General features: G+C 44.9%; 1 protein-coding gene across 3 annotated transcripts in view; it reads right to left on the bottom strand.

The window, feature by feature from the left end:
* LOC119844386 (discoidin domain-containing receptor 2-like) overlaps nt 1–24,367 on the bottom strand; it is a 156,248-nt gene that overhangs the window by 48,020 nt on the left and 83,861 nt on the right. For all 3 annotated transcript variants that reach the window (XM_043498678.1, XM_038375121.2, XM_038375122.2), the window contains exons 3-6: nt 19,107–19,209; nt 10,301–10,529; nt 8,693–8,840; nt 8,342–8,447 (exon numbers count right to left, since the gene is read on the bottom strand). In XM_043498678.1, coding sequence (XP_043354613.1) covers nt 8,342–8,447; nt 8,693–8,840; nt 10,301–10,529; nt 19,107–19,209 — 586 coding nt within the window. The remainder of the gene's footprint in view (nt 1–8,341; nt 8,448–8,692; nt 8,841–10,300; nt 10,530–19,106; nt 19,210–24,367) is intronic.

Below are 24,367 nucleotides of genomic sequence, written 5' to 3'. Positions count from 1 at the left end.
GTCCTTGTGCACCACCGTGCAGATTGGGCAAGCGCAGTTACTGTGGAGACCCTTGTGCAGACGTGTGAAAGGGGAGTCTTTTGCCTGCCCCTGTGCACCTGAGCAAGGGACCTTCAAATGCAGCCTGTAGACAGAACACACCCAAACTTGACTCTCTTGAGAGATGGTGGCTTTGGATTTGGGCAAGACTTTCCAGGACACCTGAGTTAACCTCTTAGACAGAAGAGCCCAGATGGAATGAGGATAACATACTTCAGATATTTCGCTCCTGCAGGCTATTCTAATGTTCTGGAAACCCTTAACAGAGTTTCAGTGTCAAACAGTATGGGCCTGATTGTGTCTCCTTGATCTATGCATGGAACTCACCTGTGCGTGGAAGGGGATCAGCAACCTCCATGGCAATTTTTCAGACTAATAGTTTATTTGCTGAAAAATGCACTTGCAGTCAACCCAAAACCATTTGTGACTCTGACATGAAGGAGGAGCTGATAGGGCACTTACTTGTGATGTGGGGACCCAGATCTGAATGACTGCTCTGGAGCAGGGATTTGAACCCCTATGTTCTCTCCTCCCATTTGAGTATCCTAACTGCTGGGCTATCCTGAGGTGGGGCTTTTTCACCTGTGGAAGCTGTTCCACTTTGTATAAATAATTAAACATTCATTTCAGAGTGGTAACCGTGTTAGTCTGTATCAGCAAAAACAACGAGGAGTCCTTGTGGCACTTTAGAGACTAACAAATTTATTTGGGCATAAGCTTTGATGCATGAAGTGGAACATACAATAGAGAGGTATAAATATGCAGCATAGGAAAAGATGGGCATTGCCTTATCAAGTGGGGGGAGGGGGAGTCAGTGCTAATGAGCCAATTCAATTTAAGTTGGAAGTAGGCAATTCTCAACAGTTGACAAGAAGGAGTAATCACTTTTGTGGTGTTAATGAGGCAAATGTAAACAAGGTGGCCCATTTCATATTAATTGGCGCAGGGACCTGAACTTGTGTTATCCCCCCAGCCCCCTGAGGAGTTCCCTAACCACCCATCTATGGACAGATTCTTATCCTTTCTCTTTGGATAACTGAACTGTCAGACTTTAACAACTCTCTATTCAGCACATGCAAACTGAGATTTTTTTTCAGACCCTTTTATCTTATCCAAATTTCAGCAGGTTTTCACAGGGACAGACAGAAAAAGGCATTTTGCTGGCATGAGGGTGACCCAGCGGCAAAATCTCATGTCCCTGCTCTACAGCATGGAAGCTCTAGAACTTCTCAATGAAATGGTTGTAAGACGTTTTTAACATGTGCAAAACAACATATTTTTCCTTAATTTCATTCTTGGAAGCAGCTGAACTGTTTTTGCTGAAACTTTAAAAAAAAAATCAGCCTGAAACAGACACCCTGCATAGAAAATTTCAGCCAGAACTGTTCAAGTTTGGCAAAGTTAGAACAAACTGAAAACAGGGTCTTATAATAGGAAGATTCTCTATATCCTGGTAAGGAGGGAAGGATGAAAGTTGATAAAGCACAGATAGGAAGTGAAGAGAAGAAGTCAAATGAAAAAGAGTCCCATTCAGTTTCATCACATAATGGCAGACAGCTGTCAAATTTCATAAGTGCTTGGATACAAATGCAAGTCTAAATACTACGATGGGTGAACTTCAGTGCCTGGTATTAACTGAGTGGAACAATGATAATCAATGGGACCCAGTAATACCAGGGTACAAAATACATAGGAATGACAGAGTAGGTCATACTGGTGCGGGTGTGACACTATAAGTGAAAGAAAGCATACAGTCAAAGAGAGTAAAAATCTTAAATAAATCAAACTGTACTATAGAATCTCTAGAGATAGAAATTCCATGCTTGAATAATAAGCATGTATCAGTGGAGATATACTAGCAATAGCTTGACCAGGATGGTGATGGTAATTGTGAAATGCTCCAAGAGATTAGACATGCTATACAAAATAGAAAACTCAATAATAATGGAAGATTTCAACTATCCTCATATTGACTGGCTACGTATCGTCCCAGGACGGGATGCAGAGATAAAATTTATTGACACCTTCAGTGACTGTTTCTTGGAGCAGCTAGTCCTGGAACCCACAAGAGGAGAGGCAATTCTTGATTTAGCCCTAAGTAGAACACAGGATCTGATCTAAGAGGTCAAGATAGCTGAACTGCTTGGTAATAGTGACCATAATAATTAAATTTAACATCCTTGTTGAGGGAAACACCAAAGAATCCCATCACAGTAGCATTTAACTTCAGAAAGAAGAATTACACAAATATGAGGAAGCTAGTTAAACAGAAATTAAAAGGTACAGTCCCCAAAGTGAAATGCCTACGAGGTGCATGGAAACTTTTAAAAAACATAATAGATACTCAAATTAAATGTATACCCAAAATTTAAAAAGAACATTGTAAGAGGACCAAAAAAGTGCCACCGTAGCTAAACAATAAAATAAAAGAAATGGTTAGAGGCAAAAAGGCATCCTTTAAAAATTGGAAGTTAAATCCTACTGAGGAAAATAGAAAGTAGCAAGTAAAGTGTAAAGGTATAATTAGGAAGGGCAAAAAAGAATTTGAAGAGCAACTAGCCAAAGACTCAAAAACTAACAGCAAAAAAATGTTTAAGTACATCAGAAGCAGGGAGCCTGTGACAATCGAGGTTAGAAAAGAGCACTCAAGGAAAATAAGGCCATTGCGGAGAAGCTAAATTAATTATTTTCATGAGTCTTCACTGCAGAGGTTGTGAGGGAGATTCCCACACTTGAGCCATTATTTTTAGGTGACTAATCTGAGGAACTGTCCCAAATTGAGGTGTCAATAGAGGAGGTTTTGGAACAAATAGATAAATTAAACAGTAATAAATCACCAGATCCAGATGGGATTCACCCAACAGTTCTAAAGGAACTCCAATATGAAATTGCAGAACTACTAACTGTGGCATGTCACCTCTCATTTAAATCAGCTTCTGTACCAGCTGACTGGAGGACAGGTAATGTGATGCCAATTTTTAAAAAAGGCTCCAGAGGCAATTCTGGCAATTACAGGCCAATAAGCATGACTTCAGTACCAGGCAAATTTGTTGAAACTACAGTAAAGAACAGAATTATCAGATACATTGATTAACTTGATTTGTTGGAGAAGAGTCAACATGGCTTTTGTGAAGGGCAATCATGCCTCACCAATCTATCAGAATTCTTTGAGGGGGTCAACAAACAGGTGGACAAAGGTGATCCAGTGGATATAGTGTACCTGGACTTTCAGAAAGCCATTGACAAGGGCTCTCACCAAAGGCTCTTAAGCAAAGGAAGCAGACATAGGATAAGCAGGAAGGTCCTCTCATGGATCAGTAACTGGTTAAAAAACAGAAAGCAAAGGATAGGTATAAATGGTCAATTTTCAGAATGGAGATATGTAAATAGTGGTGTCCCCCAGAGGTCTGTACTAGAACCAATGCTATTCACCATATTCATGAATGATCTGGAAAAAGGGGTGAACAGTGAGGTTGCAAAATTTCAGACAATACAAAATTACTCAAGATAGTTAAGTTCAAAGCAGACTGTGAAGAGTTACAAAGGGATCTCACTAAACTGAATGACTGGGCAACAAAATGGCAGGTGAAATTCAATGTTGATAAATGCAAAGTAATGCACATTGGAAAACATAATCCCAATTACACATACAAAATGATCTCTAACTTTGCTGTTACCAATCAAGAAAGAGATCTAGGAGACATTGTGGAGAGTTCTATGAAAACATCCGCCCAATGTGTAGCAGCAGTCTAAAAAGCGAACAGAGTGTTAGGAACCACTAGGAAAGGGATAGAGAATAAGATAGAAAATATCATAATATCACTATGTAAATGCATGGTACCCCCACACATTGAATACTGCAAGCAGTTTTGGTTGCCCCATCTCAAAAAAGATATTAGAATTGGAATAGATACAGAGAATGGCAATAAAAATTATTAAGGGTATGGAACATATTCCGTATGAGGAGAGATGAAAAAGAGTGGGACTTTTCAGGTTGGAAAAGAAACGACTATGAGGGGACATGACAGAGGTCTGTAAAACTGTGATTGGTGTGGAGACAGTAAATAAGGAAGTGTTATTTACTCCTTCACATAACCAGGGGTCACTCAATGAAATTAATAGACAGCAGGTTTAAAACAAACATAAGGAAGTACTTCTTCACACAACACACAGTCAACCTGTTGCCAGAGGATGTTGTGAAGCCCAAAACTATTACAGGGTTCAAAAAAGAACTATATAAGTTTATGCAGGATAGGTCCATCAATGGCTATTAACCAAGATGGTCAGGAATGCAACCTTAAGCTCTGGGTTTCCGTAGCCTCTGTTTGCCAGAAGCTGGGAGTGGAGGACAGGGGATGGATCACTTGTTAATTGCCCTGTTCATTTCCTCTGAGGAATCTGGCACTGACCACTGTAGGAAGACAGGATACAAGGCTAGATGGATCATTGATCTGACACAGTTCTTAAGAGTGTTCTTAAGCATGGTAGTAAAAGCCACTCTGCCAGAGTGGGAATTCTCCTTCATGGATAGCATGGAACCATAACAGCTCTCCTGGATCACGGTGGCTATTCTTTTTACACAATGAGCATCCTTCTATGATAACCCCAATATCCCAGATCATGCCAAGCCATTGCTCTGGACTTGGGTCTCAGCACGTCTTGGTGCACCTCATGAAATCCACTATGGACTTCACTATTATCCCTCAGATACTACGATGATGGGCAGTGATATAAAACCCACAGATAGAGAGAGAGAGAGAGATGTAATTGAGAATTTCTTTTTCTGGCACTCAGGAATGACTACCATTCCTCTACCAAAGAGAAGTCCTGCTCCTTCATAAGCCAGGGACATCATCCTTTTTTTCTCTTGGCCATGTCATTATTGTCAGTACTACTTGCAGCTGCGAATCTCCTTTAGTGACTCCTCCAGCCTGACAGCATATATCCGTCTCTCCTCTGCAAATGAGTCTCCCTTTTCTGGAGGGGATTCAACCGTTACTGTGAACATCGTCTTCACCAGGACCCTCAGCCTGCATGGGTGTATTGTACTGCGAACCTGTGCTTCTGAAGCTGCAGAAACATTCTCCACAGGTGTGCTAACGGATGGCTTCCTAAAAGGTGCCTCCAAAGGCTTGTGATCAGTTTGAACTAGGACTGTTATTGCTGAAAGTGAACTAATGAAACTTTCTCATTGCATACAAGGCTGCAAGCAACTCTTTCTCACTCTCTGCTTAGCTTTTTTCTGCAGTATTAAGCTCTTGTGAGGGATCTGCTACTGGCTTGGCTTTCTTGTATTAAACCTGCTTTCAACCCATTTTTCAAAGCATAAAACTTGAGAATTGAGAACTGTTGGGGTGTGGAAGGGGACTGGGTTACTGGAATCTAGAAACTTCTGGAAGGTAAGCAGGGGCAAGATAATATAATTCTACACCAAGATGGCTGACTCTTTTTATTTGCCAGTCTTCACTGCTGAAGTCACTGGATAATTGTTTCTCATTCTAAATGTAGTAAATGTGAATGCTACAGATCAATCCTGCTAATGGGTGACTAGTACGTAGGGCTCAATTCTGCCACCCATACTTACCCTGAGTTGTATTTTACTCTGGAATTACTCACACGAGAGGTCACTCTCAGATTGGATGAGCTTCTGAAGTCAAGGATCCTCTGGTGATGGTGCATATTGGCACTAATGACACTGCATCATGGGATAACTCATAGATTCTAGATAACGGCCGGGAACTGGGAAGGGTACTGAAGAAGAAGAATGTCCAAACCATCTTCTCAGAGATTGTTCCTGTCCTGTGAGCAAAGGAAGGCAGAAGATGCTGGAAGTGAACCGCAGGCTGTGAAGCGGTGTAGGGTAAAGTAGGTCCTCCTTTTACAGGAAGAGGGGGCTGTACAGCGTGGATGGCCTCAATCTCGGTAGAAGGGGAACCAATCTCCGCAGGACAGGTTAGCTTGCGTAGTAAGGAGGGCGTTATAGTAATAGCAAATGGGGAGGATGAACAGAGGGAAGATATGAGGACTTAGCTCAAAATGGAGATTTGAGAACAACATTACTCAAGAAGCACACAGACATGAAGAGAAGAAATTAATTGCCTACACATCACTGCTAGGAACCTGCATAACAAACCAGATGAGTTGGAATTGCTTGTTTATGAGCATAAATTCAATCTAGTTGGTATAACTGAAACACGGTGGAAAGAGTCACATGACTGGAAAATTAAAATCAATGGTTATAAGTATGCTTGGCAGATTTTTTTTTATAATTTTGATGGATAATATCAATTTTTATTTTTAAGCATTTTTAATTTTTTTTATCTATTTAGATGTTCACAGTTGCAGGAAATTATGGGGGATCAGACAATAATTATTTAATGATAGTAGATGTTGAGATTCAAAAATTAAAGCTTTGTAACCATTAAAGCAGAAATCATCAACATCACAGGGTAAAAATATCCAAAGTAAATGTCTTAAATCAAACTGATGGGGTGTTTACCACACACTTGCCCAGAAACAGTTAATGAAGACTGAGAAGGGGGCTAATTAACACCACAAGCCACAGCTGATGAGAATCAAGTGGCTAAAGTAATCCCATGACTGAGTCAGGCAGCCCAGCTGAGGAGGAATGAGCTGGGCTGGGACTATAAAGACAGGGAATTGGAAGCAGAGGGATGGTTGGAAAACTCTGCAGTAGCTCCCTGGGAGAAGGGAGGTGCTTTTGGACTAGCAAACCCAGAGAGGGGGGAAGCCAGGAAGGTAGGGTAGGGCTCAGGGAAAGGCAGTAAAGTCTAGAAGGGAACAAACCTTGACTGCTAGCTAGAGGGTCCCTGAGCTGGAATCTGGAGTAGAGGGCGGGCCTGGGTTCCCCTACAGGCCACTGCAGGAATGGCACCATGGGGCAGTGATTGGGACTGCTCATGTGCAGAGAGACTTTGAAAGACTTCGGTACTCTGAAAGGGGAAAATGCATAGAGTGACCTGGCCGGAGGTCTCATGCTGTGAGAGAAGGGCTGCATACCCAGAGAGAGAGGTGGAGAGACAGCATGTAAACGCGGGAAGGGGCACTGACCTTGCGAGCTATTCCCCACCGTGACCAGGAGGAGGTGTCATCCTAGCGGCAAGTGAAGTGCCCCATCACAGTTGGTGGAGAATGCGGGCAATGATAGTTGCCCTGATACAAGGGGAGTCTGAAAGACTGTGTAGGAGATGACCCCTGATAGAATGGGAGTGTGAGAGACTCACATACGGTTTGAGACAGCCGCCTCTGATAGAACGGGAGTGTGAGAGACTCACAGACGGTTTGAGACAACCGCCCCTGATAGAACGGGAGTGTGAGAGACTCACAGATGGTTCAAGACAGCCGCCCCTGATAGAAGGGCAGTTGGAAAAGCTGTAGAAGAGACACTTGAGGCAAAGGGACAATGGAGCTGCCATGTGCAGAGGCCTTCTTTGCAAAGGGCAGGTGTACCCTCCCAGGCTGGACCACTGAGCTGCCACCCACTGTCCACTGCTACCACCTGATCTCCTCAATGCCAGTGCAGGTCTAGCCAGACCCCCAAGTTGTAACCCTGAGGTGCCAATGGTGGTTAGACAACCTCCGTCCTAGAAGTGGCTGTAGTTAGCATTACCTCTGTCTGCCTGGACTGAGCCTCAACCATGCCCCAACCTCTGGACCCTCGCTGGCAGAAAGCCACTCACAGCAGTTCCCTCCACTCCCCCATGGAGCAGCAGATGCGTTAGCAATGTTAGTGATCAACAGTAGCAAAGGCAGCTGGCATATCTAATAGTGCAAGCAGGGAGACCTGATCACTGTCCATTGCTAGGAGATCACTCACCAACGCAATAAATGCAGCCTTGGAGTCAAACCCAAGTCTGTACCCAGCCTGACAAGGGTCACAGGGCTCTGACGCAGACAAGTACTGTGAGAGCTGTGTCGCCACAACTCTCTCCACCCTTTCAACCAAAAGGGGAAGGCAAAAACCTGGACAATAGCTGGCCATATAACAACAGGTGTATGCAGACCCCCTTTATCCCGCCGTCTCCAGCAATGGACCCAGTACTTTCCCGCTAACCTTCACTAGCCAGAAGGGTATGGGTCTGATGCCCTACAGGCCTGTATGCCCTTTAGGGACAATATCTGCCCAACACATCACCAGAGGAATTAAAACAACCACATCCCTCAACTAGCAAAGTGGCCGATTCCAGAAGGATTCTGGAACAAAAAGTATAGCGATAGGCTCAGGGACAAAGAGGAGACAAGGTGCACAGTGCCAGAGAGAGACCAGGGCCGCCAGTCCCACCTGCGCTCCTGGAAGCCATCGTAGGTTGAGTCATTCAGGTAAATGACGGGAGAGCCTGGGGCCGCTATCGTCCCTCCCTCAGGGATGCTGTAGGACGCCAAACCATCTAGAAAAGAAGGCCACAGAGCTGAGAAAACACGTCCGCAGCCGCTTCCCGTTTTCTCTGTCCACAGGAGGGCTTCCTCTTCCTTCTTGATCTGAGCAAACACTGGTCAACAGGGAGCCGTAAGGGCCTGGCACTCACACTGCAAGAGTGGGGCTGTCAATGTGTCCTCATCACAGTGCTGGGGACAGGCAGCCCAGGGACCCTGGATAGCCCCTCTAGAAGGGAATATGGAAACAGGTCCTTACCAAACCACATGCAGCCGTAGAGCTCCACCCTCATGCAGACAGTCATGGGCAGCTCCGTTACAGGGATCACCCGGATATAACGGGCAATGACTGGGGGCCGAAGATCTTTCAGGACCACATCGTATGTATCAATGTTGCCTTGAATCACCTGGAAACAGAGGATGACTTAAGTGACCAGCTGCAGACATAGCAGGACACACACTCATGGCCTTAAATGCAGCTGGAGAGAGTGATCCTGGAAAAAAGAAGCTGGCAAAACAAAGCACTACTTCCTGACTACAACACTGCCCTGAAGGACCAGGTGGCACAATCAAAGAGCTCCTCACTGCTGTGTGCAGGACCGGGGGCTTGGGAGAAGCTGAGCTCTGCAGTTTGGAGAGAGTGGGAGAAATTCAGTTCTGGTGTAAGTCCAGTGAAGTGAATAGACTTAAACAAAGGATGATTTTGGCCCAGAATGGTCAGCATGATGGGGCCCTGAACCCTCTGCCTCACCAGCTGACATCCCCTTTTCCCTCACGTTGGAGGCTGTTCATGCTATAATACGTGATACATTTAAAAAAATTATTATTGATAATAACAGTCTGACAACATGAAGGAGCAGCAAGAGACTCGTGATGGCTGGTGATACACCAGCAGGAACCTTTTGTTATCGAGGATGTATGTCGTTCATTAACAAGAGAATCAAAAGCTGGCAATCAATGTTCGCTGTGTTCTAGTCTCAGAAAAAGCAGCTCAGTATGACCTGCTGAGCATTTCCAGTGATGGAGAATGTCACTGCAATAGTTAGCATTCCACCCAGAGCTGGATTAAGGTCTCGGCCTGGTAGGCCCAGGATCTGGGAGTCATGTGATTATGTCTGAATCCCAGCTGCATTAACAGAAAAAAATGGCTGCTTGTTCTCTTGGGTGTTGAAAAAAAATCTTGAAGACATGACCTGGGTGTAACCAATGTAGAACCATCTGCCTGAATCTGAAGAGAGTGTGAGATGATAGCTCTGAGAGGACCAACAATCCTGAGTATAACCCTTCTTTTACAGACAGGCATCCAGCATTCTTCCTATCCTACCCACCCCATCCCATGACCTATTGATCTATATCCAATCCACCCCCATTCTGTATGCCCTCCCCTACTCAGAGAAGGGTGCTCTGGGTAGAGGCCTGCTGCACTCAAGACAGCAGAAAAGATGGCTCTGCAGTTTGTAGTTTAGGTGAGGAGAGCAGACAACCCTGGCTAATGGGAAGGTAGTGGGCACACGGTGTTGGATCTGTATTTCAACATGTCTTGGCTGAGCCTCCACGCGTGTGAGGGCTGCAGGTTAGCCAGACAACTCAATCTTAGGTGAGGGTAATGGCTGGTGCTTGGGGCTCAGTTATAGAGAATTGTGCTGCATATCCTAGTAGGCTGGGGGCTCAGGCCCTGCGGCAGAGCCCTTGGCAAGGTTTAGCACTGACAGAAAGGTGAGCTGCTCTAGCGATAGGCAGCAGGCAAAGGTAAAGGGGGACTGTATCCCCTGGAATTCAAAGTCTCTGCGGCTTTTCCAACTGCTGTGGAAAGCCCAGAGGTTGTATTGAGGGGATTGTCGCCCTGTAAACCCCCGCTTGCACCAACCTGCCTGCCCTGCCGATCTTTCCAGGAGATCCAGTGCTCCCCATTGCGGCTGTAATCGATGCGGTAAGCACGGGCGAACTCTTTGCCTGTGGCACGGGCATGCCGTCCCTGCGTCCCGATCAGCGTGATGAAAAAGAGCTTGTGCAGGTCAATTTGGAGGAACTGCACATCTTCCGGCTGCAACAGGCCTGCTGGGCACCACGCTCCATCCCCTTCTTCCCTCTGCAACCTGATGGGGTGAGAGATGCACACCTAAAAGGCCTTACTCCCAAGGATCTAGCCTTCCAGGCACTTCTCCCTCCCAAGGAAGGAACTGCAGCATGAAGGGGCACAATCCTAGCCTGTGGTTCTTTGGCACAGACACTGTGACTTCTTCAGTCCATCCATAAGCCACTCCAGGGCTTCTGCAGCACTGTGAGGCAAGAGATGAACAAGTGCCCCAACAACTGACATAGTCACTTTGGCATAACTTATTGCTAGCACGCCTTATTTACACTGGCATATTTGGTACCCCAGCCTCCAACGAGTTCAGCAGCATAGCGGTTGACAATGCTTGAAATGCCTGTGTAGAAGAGACCTAAGACATCATGTCAGCTTTTCATCTGTAAATTGCACTATATATAGATATATGCTATGATACAAAAACAAACAAAAAGCCTATGGTAAAAGCATGCTGTTAGAGGGCTTTCCGTTCACCCCTTCCCCTGGTTCTGGTCATGCAGACAGAAAGCAGAAGACCAGAAGTCCAAAGTGCAGGGAATGTGATGTTTATTGGGGTTAGTTCCAAACAAACATATCCATAGTGCTACATGCCAGCAGAATTTGTTCTCCAGTGTTCCGTTCCTAGCTCTGATGCCGCAGAGCCTTGCCTATGTCCCCATTTCCCATTCCCACATCCTCCTTCTTAGCAGGCCCAAATATACCTGCAATGCATGCCCCTAGTCATACCCCTTACAACAGTGGTCCCCAACCATTCTGTAGGAATAGCACATTCCTATTCCCAACAGACTGTGGCGAGTGACAAACACCCCGCTGCTGAAATGCCGCCGAGAAGTAGCAGCGGAAAGAAGTCTTGCCGCCGAAATGCTGCTGAGAAATGGCAACGCTTCTCATTGGCATTTCGGCGGGCAGTTCTCAGGTGGCCGTGCTTGGTGGCGGCATTTTGGCGGCGCGGTGTCCTGCGGGCGCAAACAACTGCCCCGGCGGGTGCCATTGCGCCCGCGGGCACCACGTTGGGGACCCTTCCCTTACAACTTATGGTCATGTTCAATTTTGGAGTGTTGTGAGTCTGGAATCTTAGTCCCACCTCTTTTGCATCCCATAGGAGGGGTAAGGAGTGAGGTTGTGTTCTGGCCAAAGCCAGGCTTTTCTTTGGCATTTAGTGTTTCTTATGCCTCCCTCACATCCCTCCTTGCCCCTCATAACTGATCGTTTGACCTTGGCTTGAGAGAGGCGCCAGGCAGCCTTCCAGTGTATGCTCATATACTCCCACCACACCCAAAACACTTTATTCCATCTCTTATCTCTTTTCACCCCATCTGCTTTGTGGGCAGAAGCAACGCACAATGTCTTTGTTCACACATTAGTAAGGATATAAGAATATCAAAAAGTCAAACCCAAAATTCTATCAGGCTAACAAACAAGCCTCTACACTAACACATGCCATACAGCTGCAGAGTCAAAACCTCCAAAGTTAGGAAATGCACAATAGATAGGCTGGATCGTGCTCCGGGCGGTGTAGCGAATGAGGACCGCACAGGTGAATGGGTCTGCCTCAGTTGCTTCAAAAGTTGATGTGTGTAGGATGATAGTTGGTTAAAGTAACTGACACCCCACCTCCGATAAGTGGATTCTATCACTGCATCTCCCCTTGACTTGTGTGGCAGCAATAGCTACACTGTAGTTCAGGGTGCGTTGCAGACTTCAGTTTAAGAGGTGCTTTAAACCTTTATTTTGTAAAAATCTTATTGAAATGGCAAGAAACCAAAGTACAGAATATCAAATGTGAGCCCTGAATTGCTTATGTTTAATAACAATGAATTGAAGTGGTGATTTTTTCACTGTATTGTCTCACTTTTTTGTCCCCCTTTTGTAAAGAAATTTAAAGCACCCTGGGACAGGCCCTGTCCTTTGGCCACATTGTTGCTCATCATGTGCTGATTCCTAGAATATCAGCTATACACTGGGAGAGTTTGTCTAGACAGCATTTCATACCCATAACTGAACGTTGGTGTGCCAAGCTGAACCTGACAAGCTTGACGACAAGCCTGACACAGCATGAGAACCCAGCCTAGACTCACCGAATACCTGTGCAGCCAAGGCGAGCTGGGAAAGAGGAGAACGGGAGTTGAAACCTCCCCTCTTTCAAGAGGTGTTTAAATTCCTGTGAACCTCACTGCCTTATTTTTCACTACAGCCAGGACCACCAACCTCGCAAGCAGTCAGGGGAGATCTGCTGAACATTCCCATCCTTTTCATTTGATAAATGAGTTAATAGAGAGCTAATGGGAGGTCCCCACAGACCCAGCTCTCTGATGTGACAACCCCCATTCTTATCCACTGCTCCACACTGCTTTTCAGAAAGGCTAAGCCGGTTTTGGTTACCCTATCTCTCACCACTAAAAAACAACACTCCTCTCCCAGAGTGAAGGACAGAATCCAGGGTCCCTGATCCCCTTCTGCTCGTGCTGACTAGTAAACAGCTGTGTTACCCACACAGAAAGTGTGTGTCAACTCTTCCTCCAATGGCTAGTCTAGAACAGGGCCAGCATCTGTTCCTGTGGTTCAAATGGTAAGGCCCTAAGCTACCAGTGAGAAGGCTGAATGGTCACACTGTGCTGCTGACCATTGTGGGTGGATGACAGGGCTGTGATGAGGAACTCTTAGCCCTGGTCTACACTGTGGGGGGGTCGACCTAAGCTACGCTGACTTCAGCTATGCGAATAGTGACCATTGCTGCTCCCCTGTCGACTCTGCTTCCGCCTCTCGCGAGCTGGAGTTCCAGAGTCGACGGGGAGCGAGATGTGATAAATCGTTCCCCGATAGATCGATCACTACCCACCGATCCGGGTGAAAACCTGCCCTTAGGGTATGTCTGTGCTTCAAAGTGAAGGTGTCGTAGTAGGCAGACCTCTGTTACCTTTTGTCTTGCTAGCCCACAGAACAACAGCTATGCTGATGTGGTAGCACAGGCTAGTAATCAGAGTACAAGCCCTCCAGGGATCCTGGGTACAAACTCTGGTTGCTACCCCTGTGTCACCAACATCTATTCAGCTTCTTACCCAGGCTAGCTAGATTAAAGCTAACGCTGGTATGTCTACCTGTGCTACACTCACACCTTTGCTTGCAGAGGAGACATACCCTGGCAACAAGTTTATCCTGGGCGAAGGGAGGGGGATAATCTGTAAATTGTGGTGAGACTCACCAGTTGCACATTTTGCTTGTTGTAACCCACTGGTGAGCACGAGTGTTGTGTGTCCCCTTCTGTGCCCAATACACTGAGGAGGTAAATCTGTGACAGCTCTGGCTCAAAGCTGGCACAAGCTGTAAATATGCGTGTTGTGAGCTCTGGAGATCATCAGTTCAGTCCCAGAACTGCCCCCATTAGTTGACAGCTGATTTCTATGTAATGTGACAGCTGGAGTCTCCTACCACCCAGAATATAACAACATTCTGAAGAGCCCAATGTGTGTACAACACTCTCTCTTCAAACTCATTGTACTGCCGTTCAGGGCTCTGCAATCGTAGTAGGTCTGTCATTCCCAGGGTGTTCCTGGGTAAGAGCTGCCATCAAAACCTTGTGCTTGTCCACTGGGTACAACTTAAAGTCCTGATCGGAAGATGGGACCACCAAGACCAGGGCTCTTGCTAATTGATTTTTAAGGGCATTCATTGCGCGCACGCATGAGAGAGTGAGTGTGTGTGTGTGTCCAGGACCACTCCTGGGATTTACACAACAGGTCCTGCGATGGGGCAGCCAGCTCCACATAGTCTGGAATGAATTCTCTGCAAAATCCTGTCATGGCAATAGGGATGGGTAGGGATAGTATCACCCTAACCTTATCCTGCTCTAAGGACCTACCTCCTGCCTCCAGTGTGACACCGAAAAACGTACCCTTTTGCTGCACCAGTTGGAATTTAGTGGAAATAACCTTTAAACCAGCCTCCAGTAAACGTGTAAGTACTTGTCTCAGGGCCAGCAAGCAGCTCTCCCTGTTGCTGGTGTGAATAATACCACATACCATACAACATGATTAGCCCAGGCCAGACCTTCAGCTGCCTGTTCCATGTGGGTATGGAAAATGGCTGGGATATTATGGAATCCCCGTGGAAGCTCTGTCCAGGCAAACTTGCTCTTTCTCAAAAGTAAAGGCAAATTTATACCATGAATTCCATGTACAGGCAGACTCCAAAACCCATTATAGATATCTAGTGCAGGAAACTACGTTGAACCACTAACAACTCTTGCCATCATCTCAGGGTACGTCAGTGCAGGTTTTGTCCTCACTCACACCAGTTTCTTGTAGCTTTAGGGTTACTTTATCCTCCCCCCAACTCCCTGCTCAAAACAAACAAACAACCCCACCATGATTACTCTGCAATTTTTTACAAATGCACAACATTACTTATGCTGAGCTACAAAACTGTTGAATCAGGACAAGCTTCTGTGAGGCCTAAATATGCCTTTGCTCCCAACACTTATAAACTGTGATCAAGTCACCCCTTAACCTTCTCTTTCTTAAATTAAAAAGATTAATCTCCTTGAGTCTATCACTATGAGGCAGGTTTTCTAATCCTTTAATTATTCTCAAGGCTCTTCTCTGAAGCCGCTCCAATTTATCACCATCTTTCTTGAATTGTGGACACCAGAATAGGACACAGGATTCCAGGAGAAGTTGCACTAGTGCCAACAAAGAGCTAAAATAACCTCTCTGCTCCAGCTGGAATTTAGTCTCCTATTTATGTATTCAAGGCTCACATTAGTCCTTTTGGCCACAGCGTTGCACTGGGAGCTCATGTTCAGCTGATTATCCACCAGGATCCCCAAATCTCTTTCAGAGTCATTGCTTCCCAGGATGGAATCCTGCATCATGTCAGTATGGCCCACATCCTTTGTTCCTAGATGCATACATTTACATTTAGTCATATTAAAAGGTATATTGTTTGCTTGTGCCCAGCTTAGCAAGTGATCCAAACTGCTGTGCATTAGTGACCTGTACTCTTTGTTATTTAGCAATCCCCTCCCCCCAATCTTTGTATCATCTGCAGACATGATCAGTAATGATTTTATGTTTTCTTCCAGATCATTGATAAAAATCATAAAAGTAACACAGGGCCAAGAACTGATCCCTGTGGGACCCCATTAGAAACACACTTGCTTGATGATGATTTCCTGTTTATAAGTATATTTTGAAACCTGTTAGTTAGCCAATTTTTAATGTATTTAATTTGTTCCATATTAATGTTCGATTGTTCTAGTTTTTTAATCAAAATGTTGTGTGGTACCAGGTCAAATGCCTTACAGAAATCAAAGTGTATTACATCAACACTTGCATAATGACAGGTTTCAGAGTAGCAGCCGTGTTAGTCTGTATTCGCAAAAAGAAAAGGAGTACTTGTGGCACCTTAGAGACTAACAAATTTATTAGAGCATAAGCTTTCGTGAGCTACAGCTCACTTCATCGGATGCATTTCCGATGAAGTGAGCTGTAGCTCACGAAAGCTTATGCTCTAATAAATTCGTTAGTCTCTAAGGTGCCACAAGTACTCCTTTTCTTTTTACATCAACACTATTATCTTTACTAACCAAAACCTGTCATCTCTTCAAAAAGATATCAAGTTAGTCTGACAGCCTCTATTTCCCATAAACTCATATTGATTGGCATAAATTATATTATCTTCCTTTAATTCTTCATAAATTAATTCACATATCAACCATTGCAGTATTTTGGTGCTCCTATCCTTAATCATTCCTTTTGCTAAAGACACTAGAGAGGCATGACTGAACATACCCTAACCTTGCTACCACCCACCATACAAGTAATATTATACCAGCTGTCACACCTGGAATCACCCTGGATCCTTCTGCTGCAGAGGAGCCAGAGACTTTCTCTATCTCCTCAGTTTTCTGGGATGTTATTAGTCTCCTCTGTGATCCCAGCACAATATTCCCTTTTGCTGTGGATTACCACATTAATAGCCTTAGACATATGCCAAATATCATTCCCAACCAGCATTTCAACGGGGATATTGTCGACTACCCCTACAACCAAATCACCTTCTAAACCTTCCACTCCATGTGCACTTTCACTAAAAGTACAGAAATCCTAGATCCTCCCCCTACCATAAGCTCTGCCATTAGGCCAGGTAACACGTCACTCTCTTGGATCACACTCCGCGGAACCAGAGAAATCTGTACACCAGAGTCTCTCCACTCTGTGCGCTCTCTGTTATTGATCTTGACAACCATAATAAATTTCATATTTGGCTCTGCAGGGCCAGCCCCCACAAAACTAGTCAAGCAAACTGTAGGTGCCTCTGAGGCTTTTGTGCTGATGACAGCTGCATTAACATGGATTGGCTGGGGCTAAATTTCTTTCAGTTTAGGGCACTGATTTTTCAGTTGCTCAGTAGAGTGGCACTGGTAACACCTTCTTGGGTCCTCCCCTTCCACAGGAGATTTCTGATGAGGATTACCAGGAGAGGAATGATTCTGCAGGAGTGAGTGCTTAGGCTCTTAACCACTGGGGTAAAACAAGATCCCCCCTTTAGACCAGGTTTGTGCCCTTCCTTCTGGGCTTGCACCCAAGGGACATCTGGGCTTGCACAAAGGCATCAGCCAGCATAGCCATCTCTGCTACAGCTTTTACAGATTTACATCACAGGCAATTTTTTACATCATCAGTGCACATACTCAAGAAATGCTCTTGAGCAATGAGATCAAGCAATCGGTCATAATCCTCAGCCCCTTTTCCTTTTACCCGTTTTCTTATTAGGTCACACATCTTATAAACATATTTACTATGACTCATGCCAGCACTCCTTTTAAGATCTCTAAATTTCACCCTATATACTTCAGGAGTAATTTGGAACCTTTGTCTAACAGTTTCCTCAAATTTAGAAGATATCAAAGCTTCCCGAATTGGCATTTCATTAAATACATTCAAAGCTTTACCAGACAGTTTTGCAGTCAGTGTGGGGACTCTCTTGTCCGCAGGAATCTTATGAACTTCACATAGCTTTTCAAAAGTGGTGCAGTACTCTTCAATGCAGTCTGTTCTCTTTGTAAGCAGGACACACCTGGTCCCAGCTGTGGATTCCTTCAGTGGAGGCAGATGTCGGTGACTATGGGATCTTTCCATGTTTTTCTAAGAGTTCCAGATTGTATTTTCTCTCTTTCTCCTCAGCCTCTTTGTCCTGTAGCCTCCTGGCTCATTTACAGACTTCAGCTTCCTTTCCTTCAGCTCCATAGCTCTTCTGTGGGTGGCTTCTTCTCTTTCTTCTTTTGGCTTTTCAGCTTCCAGCACAGCAGCTGTTTCTTTCGGTCTCATTTCCGCCTGCCACATCTGGTGCTGGTGTTCTCTCTCTTTTTCTGCTGCCTCCAATCTGGCCAGCTCTAACTGTGTAGTTGTGCCACTGCTGCTCATTTTTATGCTTTACTGTTTTTATTTCCCTCACCCAAAATAAGCAAACAGAAAACAACAAACTGGAGCCCTTCTTTGACTGTCTCCAGCCAGCCCACTGGAGACTCTGACTTTTCAATGCACACTTTGCACAAAATTTATCATCGTCTTGAAAAAGTGGTGAGCATAGGGGTACAGACTGTCACAATTATCCACAGACCAACAGCAGTAATTCAGGGGTAAGGTTGGAAATATATTGTAAGTCATCAGTTAGTCTTTTTACAGGATGAAAAATGAAAATGTGGTACTGCTGAAAAAGATTGAAATATTTATTGACAGAGAAAGGAATTGATTTGACAATTCCTTCACTGTATATTTCCCAGATTTTAAGGCATTCTGATGGTTTAAAAAAAATGGGATTAGAACAACCTTAATTGAACATAAAGTCCAATGAAAGATATTCCATCACCCACCTTTCTCTCTAATATTCTAGGATCAACACAGATACAACTACACTGCACACAACAATTCCCACTGGTCTCAACTGCCGGGCTGGAGCAGAGAGGGCTCAGAACAGAGAAGGCTTTAGCAGTAATAACCAACACTTGCATTGTAGGAACTGCTGTTTATGGAATGCAGATGTAATATGCTCTGAATGCAAGACACTGCTAAGTAAGCAGCCACCCTTTCTGCGGGAGCTGGGTAACAGTGAAAAAGTTCTTCTAAAGGAAACGTGACCATCTACTTGCCAAGCAAAGATGAATAAAAGCCCTCCTGGTCACTGCTGCTTACCTGGACTTCCAGAAACAGCCAAAGAAATGGTAGGACTTCTGTGTTACAAATTGCAAATGTTCCCCATTGATTGATGATGCTAAAAGTCCCAGCTGCATAAGTGACTTTGTGTGGTTCATAGTTTCAACCAAATTGTCTGCAACAGCCAACCTGAAACACAGGCTGCCAGAGGCATTGCCCATGTCCACCAGAAAATCACAAGTCCTTTGTTCACCAGTTTATACTCTATCTTTATGCGACTACAGTACGGAATATAGTCACCTACGTAGGTGGTGAGTTTTAATAAGGCTGATATTAGGGAAAGAGGGTTTCATCTTAGGCTAAAAGATTTTCAGTCCAATTTTATATATTCTAGAGTGCGATTGGATTGCTTTTGCAAGGGATTAACTCACCGTGCATACTGGGGTCCTGTGGAGTCATACCACTGACTGGAGGCTGTAATATCTTCATCTTGGATGGTCCCCTCATGCATCCCCAAAGGGTATCGGCATATTGCTGGAGGGGGAACAGGAGCAGGTTAAACATCAGTACCAGACTTTTAATTTGAAGCTCAAGACAATTTTTGTTAAAAGCCCATCCTGGTTAGGAGGAGAAATGAAGGCAGTTTTATAACAAATGGAAAAAAGGAGAAGCAGACAGCAATTAATATACATTAGAAGAAATGGAGGATAGCAAATTGATAAGGGAAAACTGATCAGGGAAAAATCCAAAGCTGGTAGGGCCTAGGACAAGAAGGAGATTTTTTAAATAGATCAGGAGCAAAAGAAATCCTAACAATGGTATTGACATAGATTAATAGATTTTAAGATCAGAAGGAACCACTGTGATCACCTAGTCTGACCGCCTGCATAACTCAGGTCATAGGATTTCTCCATTAGTAGATGGAGATGGTCAAATTGTTAATAAGGATACAGAAAAGGCAGAAGTGTTCAATACATATTTCTGTTCTGTATTTGGAAAGAAGTTGGATGATGTACTCGAATCCCCTGAACTACTTTCCAGGTCACTAGTACATAAGGACGATGCTTAATTGCGTCTGCTAGGGATAAACATTTTTAAATCAACAGGTCTGAATAACTTGTGTCCAAGAGTCCTAAAGCAGTTGCCTGAGGAGATGTCTGTGCCACTGGTGTTAATTTCTAATAAACTGTGGAATACTGGAAAAATTCCAGAAGACTGGTAATATGTTAATGTCATGCCAGTCTCTAAAAGGGACAAGCGGGATGGTCTGGGGAACTACAGTCTTGTTAGCCTGACATCAGTCCTGGGCAAAATAATGGAAAGCTGATACAGGATTCAGTCAATAATGAATTAAAGGATGGAGCTATAATTAATGTCAGTCAACACAGTTTTGTGGAAAATAGCTCTTGTGAAACAAACCTGAATTTGGTTGATAAGGGTTGTGAGGTTGGCAAACCAGGTGCCAGCTCATGCCAAACCCCCAGACCGATTCACTTGTGTATGTATTAGTATAGATCAAAGTGACTGTTAAATGTATAAGATGTATTTGGTGTTTAAACTTCATGAAAACCTAATGTGATGTTACATGCATTATTTTCACTTATCTGTGCCCTGTTATAATGTAGTAGCAAACATTTACTTGTGTATACCCCATAACTAAATACCCCATCAAACGAGAAAGAAGCCCCATGGAATGCAAATGAAGAACTTTAACAGAAAAGTGCTAATTTCAAGGCAAGTGATCATTGTGTATGACAATTGGAGGTCAAAAACTCTAAATGCATTCCTCACTCACTTGTCTGTCATCAAAGGAAAAGGCCATGTGGGTAGTGACTCTGTCAACTTGTTTTCTGTGAGAAGAAGCTGTAAGTATGGATTCAGAGAAAGAGCCTGTATCTCTGGACTGTTCACAGAATCATAGAATCCTAGAATATCAGGGTTAGAAGGGACCTCAGGAGGTCATCTAGTGCACCCCCTGCTCAAAGCAGGACCAATCCCCAGACTGTTTGGATTCTAAAAGAGAGGAATAACTGAACAAGCAGATGGAAATCCTCAGAGTTATTCTGAGTAGCCCTGAGAGACTTTTGGGAAACTGGCAGATCACTACATCTCTGCTGCCATTTGGAATTATAGACTGAGACTTACCTGTACATATATTTTACTGGCTTTAACCTCTCAAAAACTCTCATTTCTTTTTCTTAACTATTAAACATTTAGTTAGTTTACTATAGTATGCTACCAGTACCGTCTTTGGCGTAAGTAGCAAAGTAACATTTTGGTATAAGTACCAAATTGGCCTGGGGCAAGTGACCAATCTCTTGGGACTGGGGCAATCTGAATGTGGTGCGATTTTTGGTTGAAGTGACCATTTTTCACATAGTCCAGTTTGCCTGTGGGCAAGAGATACTGGAGTGTCAAAGGGAACTGTCTGTGACTATTAGAATACTATATTATGCAGTACTTTGGGAGTTCACATTTGGTCCTGGGATGGTAAAATCTAATTATAGACCATACCACAAGTTTGGGGTGTCTGCTCTGTTTTCTGACAGTCTGCCCTGAGGTAGACACTCATGGTTGTGAGCCACTCCAGACAGCATGACAAGGGTAATAGTAATATACTTAGAGACATAGCTACAACTACACTGTAATATACTTAGACTTTTGTAAGGCCTTTGCCTGAGTACTATATAACACTGTAATTGAAAACTTCACACAATACAGTATCACTTGAAACGTTTTAAGATCTCAAAAGGTGGTTATCAGTGGGGAATCGTCACTTAATAGGGATGTTTCTAGTGGGGTTCTGTAGGTATTGGTTCTCTGCCCAACACTGGTCAGCATTTTCGTCCATCACTGCAGATAAAAATATTGGCAGAGCTGTAAATAATGATGAGGACAGGGCATTCATATAGATCGATCTGGATCACTTGGTAAGCTGGGCACATCCAAACCAGATGAATTTGAATATAGCCAAATGACAGGTCATACGGAATGCAGCCCATATCTACAGAATGGGGACTGTATCCTGAGAAGCAGTGACTCTGAAAAGGATTTAGGTGTTTTGGTGGACAAGCAACTGGGCATGAGCCCCCCCCAGTGCAATGCTGTGTTGAAAAGGGTTAATATGAATTGGGATGTATAACCAGGGGAATACTGAGTAGGAGTAAGGAGGTGATTTTACCTCGTATAGGAGACTGAGACTGGAATACTGCATTCAGTACTGCTGTACACATTTTAAAAAAAGATGTTGGAAAAAACTGGAGTGGGTGCAGGAAAGAGCCACGAAAATGACTGGAGGGCTGGAGAACCTGCCTTTCAATGAGAGACTTCTGCCAGGCATGTCCTCCCACCCCGTAGCAGGCCACTGATAGAAAGCTAGAGGCTGCTGGACCTGTGCAGCAAGAGGGAAAGGAGACAGAATGAGGTGCTCCAGGCCCTGAAAAGGGAGTTTGCCTGCAGGCCAGGCCAGCTCTATGAACTAGAGGGCAAACCAGCTGTATCAGAGGATATGCTGGAGACAAAGAGGAGAAAATGGTGGGGAACACACAGTATGGGCAGGGAGCAAGACCACCAGTGGCAAAGGGACCTTTCTGAGAGACTGCAACAAACATCAAATCAACACATTTTAGGAAGTACCTGCCCTGAACCCTACCCTGGCCCCAGCCACTCCACTCACATCCACCCACACTACTACATTCTGCAGTTACAGGACCACTTGGGGTCAGGGCTCAGCCAGTCTATGCATAGAAGTGCACATGGTCAGCAGTCCCCAATGCAGTCCACCCCCAGACCTGCACAGAGGAAGGGGAGTAAGGACACTGACCATGTGTAATGCCATTTCATGGGACATTGTCCTGCACTGTCACATTTTCTCATTGTGTGCACTGTGGGTTTGTTTTGTGCTTTTGCACTTGGGCTTTAGTTTGTGGTAGATGCCCGGCCATTGTTGGAAAGCTGTACTACAGCTTTTGTACTGAGATCCCATGCAGGTATACTTTGAAAACATTAAGAGGAAATAGCTACTCAAAGGTAACAATTTTAATGAGGTCTCAGATGTACAATTCATGCAATTGCACCAAGCCAGCAAAATCCAGTTGCTATGTATCTTGCATCATGTATGATTTTTTGATGCACTCATAAATAAACTGATACAGTCCACCATTGTGCTCACAAACCCTCTCCTCCGCAAACCAATGATGTGGCCACACGAGGCATCCCATATTTTCCTGTCTCTCCTGGACCTAGCTGCACTGTCTGTCTGCTCTTACAGGGCGAGCACCGTCATCGCCCCAATCCTGGAGAAAGCGCTCCCTACATACATCACACAGTGCACCATATGCCCACTGGAATGAATGACATTATACGCACTGGCACCCAAACACCTTTGTAAGCAGCTCCATCTTGCCTTCAGTTGGCCAAAGGCACCATCTTGCTCCTGCTCAAGGTGTAATTAAACCTTCTGCCAGGTGCTTTTACATCAGGTCAAGACTTCATGAGCCAGGGAGTAGAGGATAGGGTGGATCTCCCAAAATAACATTGGGCAAAGACACCTCACTGATATCCACATTGTTAAATGGACATAAAGTTCTAGTCTGTCCAATTCGAAAAGCTGGCACTCCAGAATACTCTGCCATCTTGCATTCTGCCAGTGCATCCCACGTTGGTGTTTGTAAATCTCCTTCTAGGGTTGACTATGGTCAGCATAACAAATATCCTTTCCGGTTTATAGAATCATGTACATCTGAGGGGTGGGGGCAGACAATGAGCACGTGTGCCATTGATGGCCCAGTGCAGTTTGGGAAGTTATTTACTGAAAGACAGCTATTATTTCAGGGACATTTACAACTTCACCGCCCATAGCTGAACCATAGAATTGTAGGACTGGAAGGGACTTCGAGAGATCTAGTCCAGTTCCTTGCACTTAGTCCTTCCTCAATAATGGCAGGACTAAGTATTATCTAGACCAGGGGTCTCAAACACGTGGCCCACGGGCCGCATGTGGCCCGCAGAGTTATTTCCTGCAGCCGCCAAGCTCCCCTCACCCGCTGCTCCTCCTCCCCCCGAGCACACGATGTCCCCGCTTCTCTGCCTACCTACAGGTGTTTCCTGCCTCCAAACAGCTGTTTGGCAGCGCTTAGCGCTTTCCAGGAGAGAGTGGGGAGGAGCAGGGAGCTGCACGGTACGGGAAGGAGGTGGAGAAGAGGTGGGGCAGGGGCGGGGCCTCATGGAAGGGGTGGAGTAGGGGCATGTCAGTGATGCGGCCCTTGGGCCAATGTACTAGTCCTCATGTGGCCCTCATGGTCATCTCAGTTTGAGATCCCTGTTCTAGACCATCCCTACAACAATAATTGCCTAGCAAACATCCTACACAATAGAATCAACATTTGACTTGGACTGGGTTATCACGGGGTCTGCAGGTTACGACTGAGAGTCATCAGCAGAGCTGTATGTGTGGTAGAGCACAGGACCTGACTAGTAGGGGCTCTGTGTCAGGATTGAGGGGCACTGGCAGAGCTGGGGATTGCGGGGAAGCCCAGAGCTGGGAGAGCGGAGGAGCTGCAGGTTGGACTGAGGGGCACCAGCAGAGCTGTGTGTGCATGTAGAGGTAAGTAGCCAAAGATTCTAACAGCAGGCAGGGCCAGATTCAGCTTATCAGGACTATAACCTGTGTGTAGGGAGCCAGCTCCTGGAG

Source organism: Dermochelys coriacea, chromosome 16 (assembly GCF_009764565.3).
Source record: "Dermochelys coriacea isolate rDerCor1 chromosome 16, rDerCor1.pri.v4, whole genome shotgun sequence".
Taxonomy (NCBI): domain Eukaryota; kingdom Metazoa; phylum Chordata; order Testudines; family Dermochelyidae; genus Dermochelys; species Dermochelys coriacea.
The sequence above is the reverse complement of the archived record's forward strand: the minus strand, read 5'-3'. Positions and strand labels throughout refer to the sequence as shown.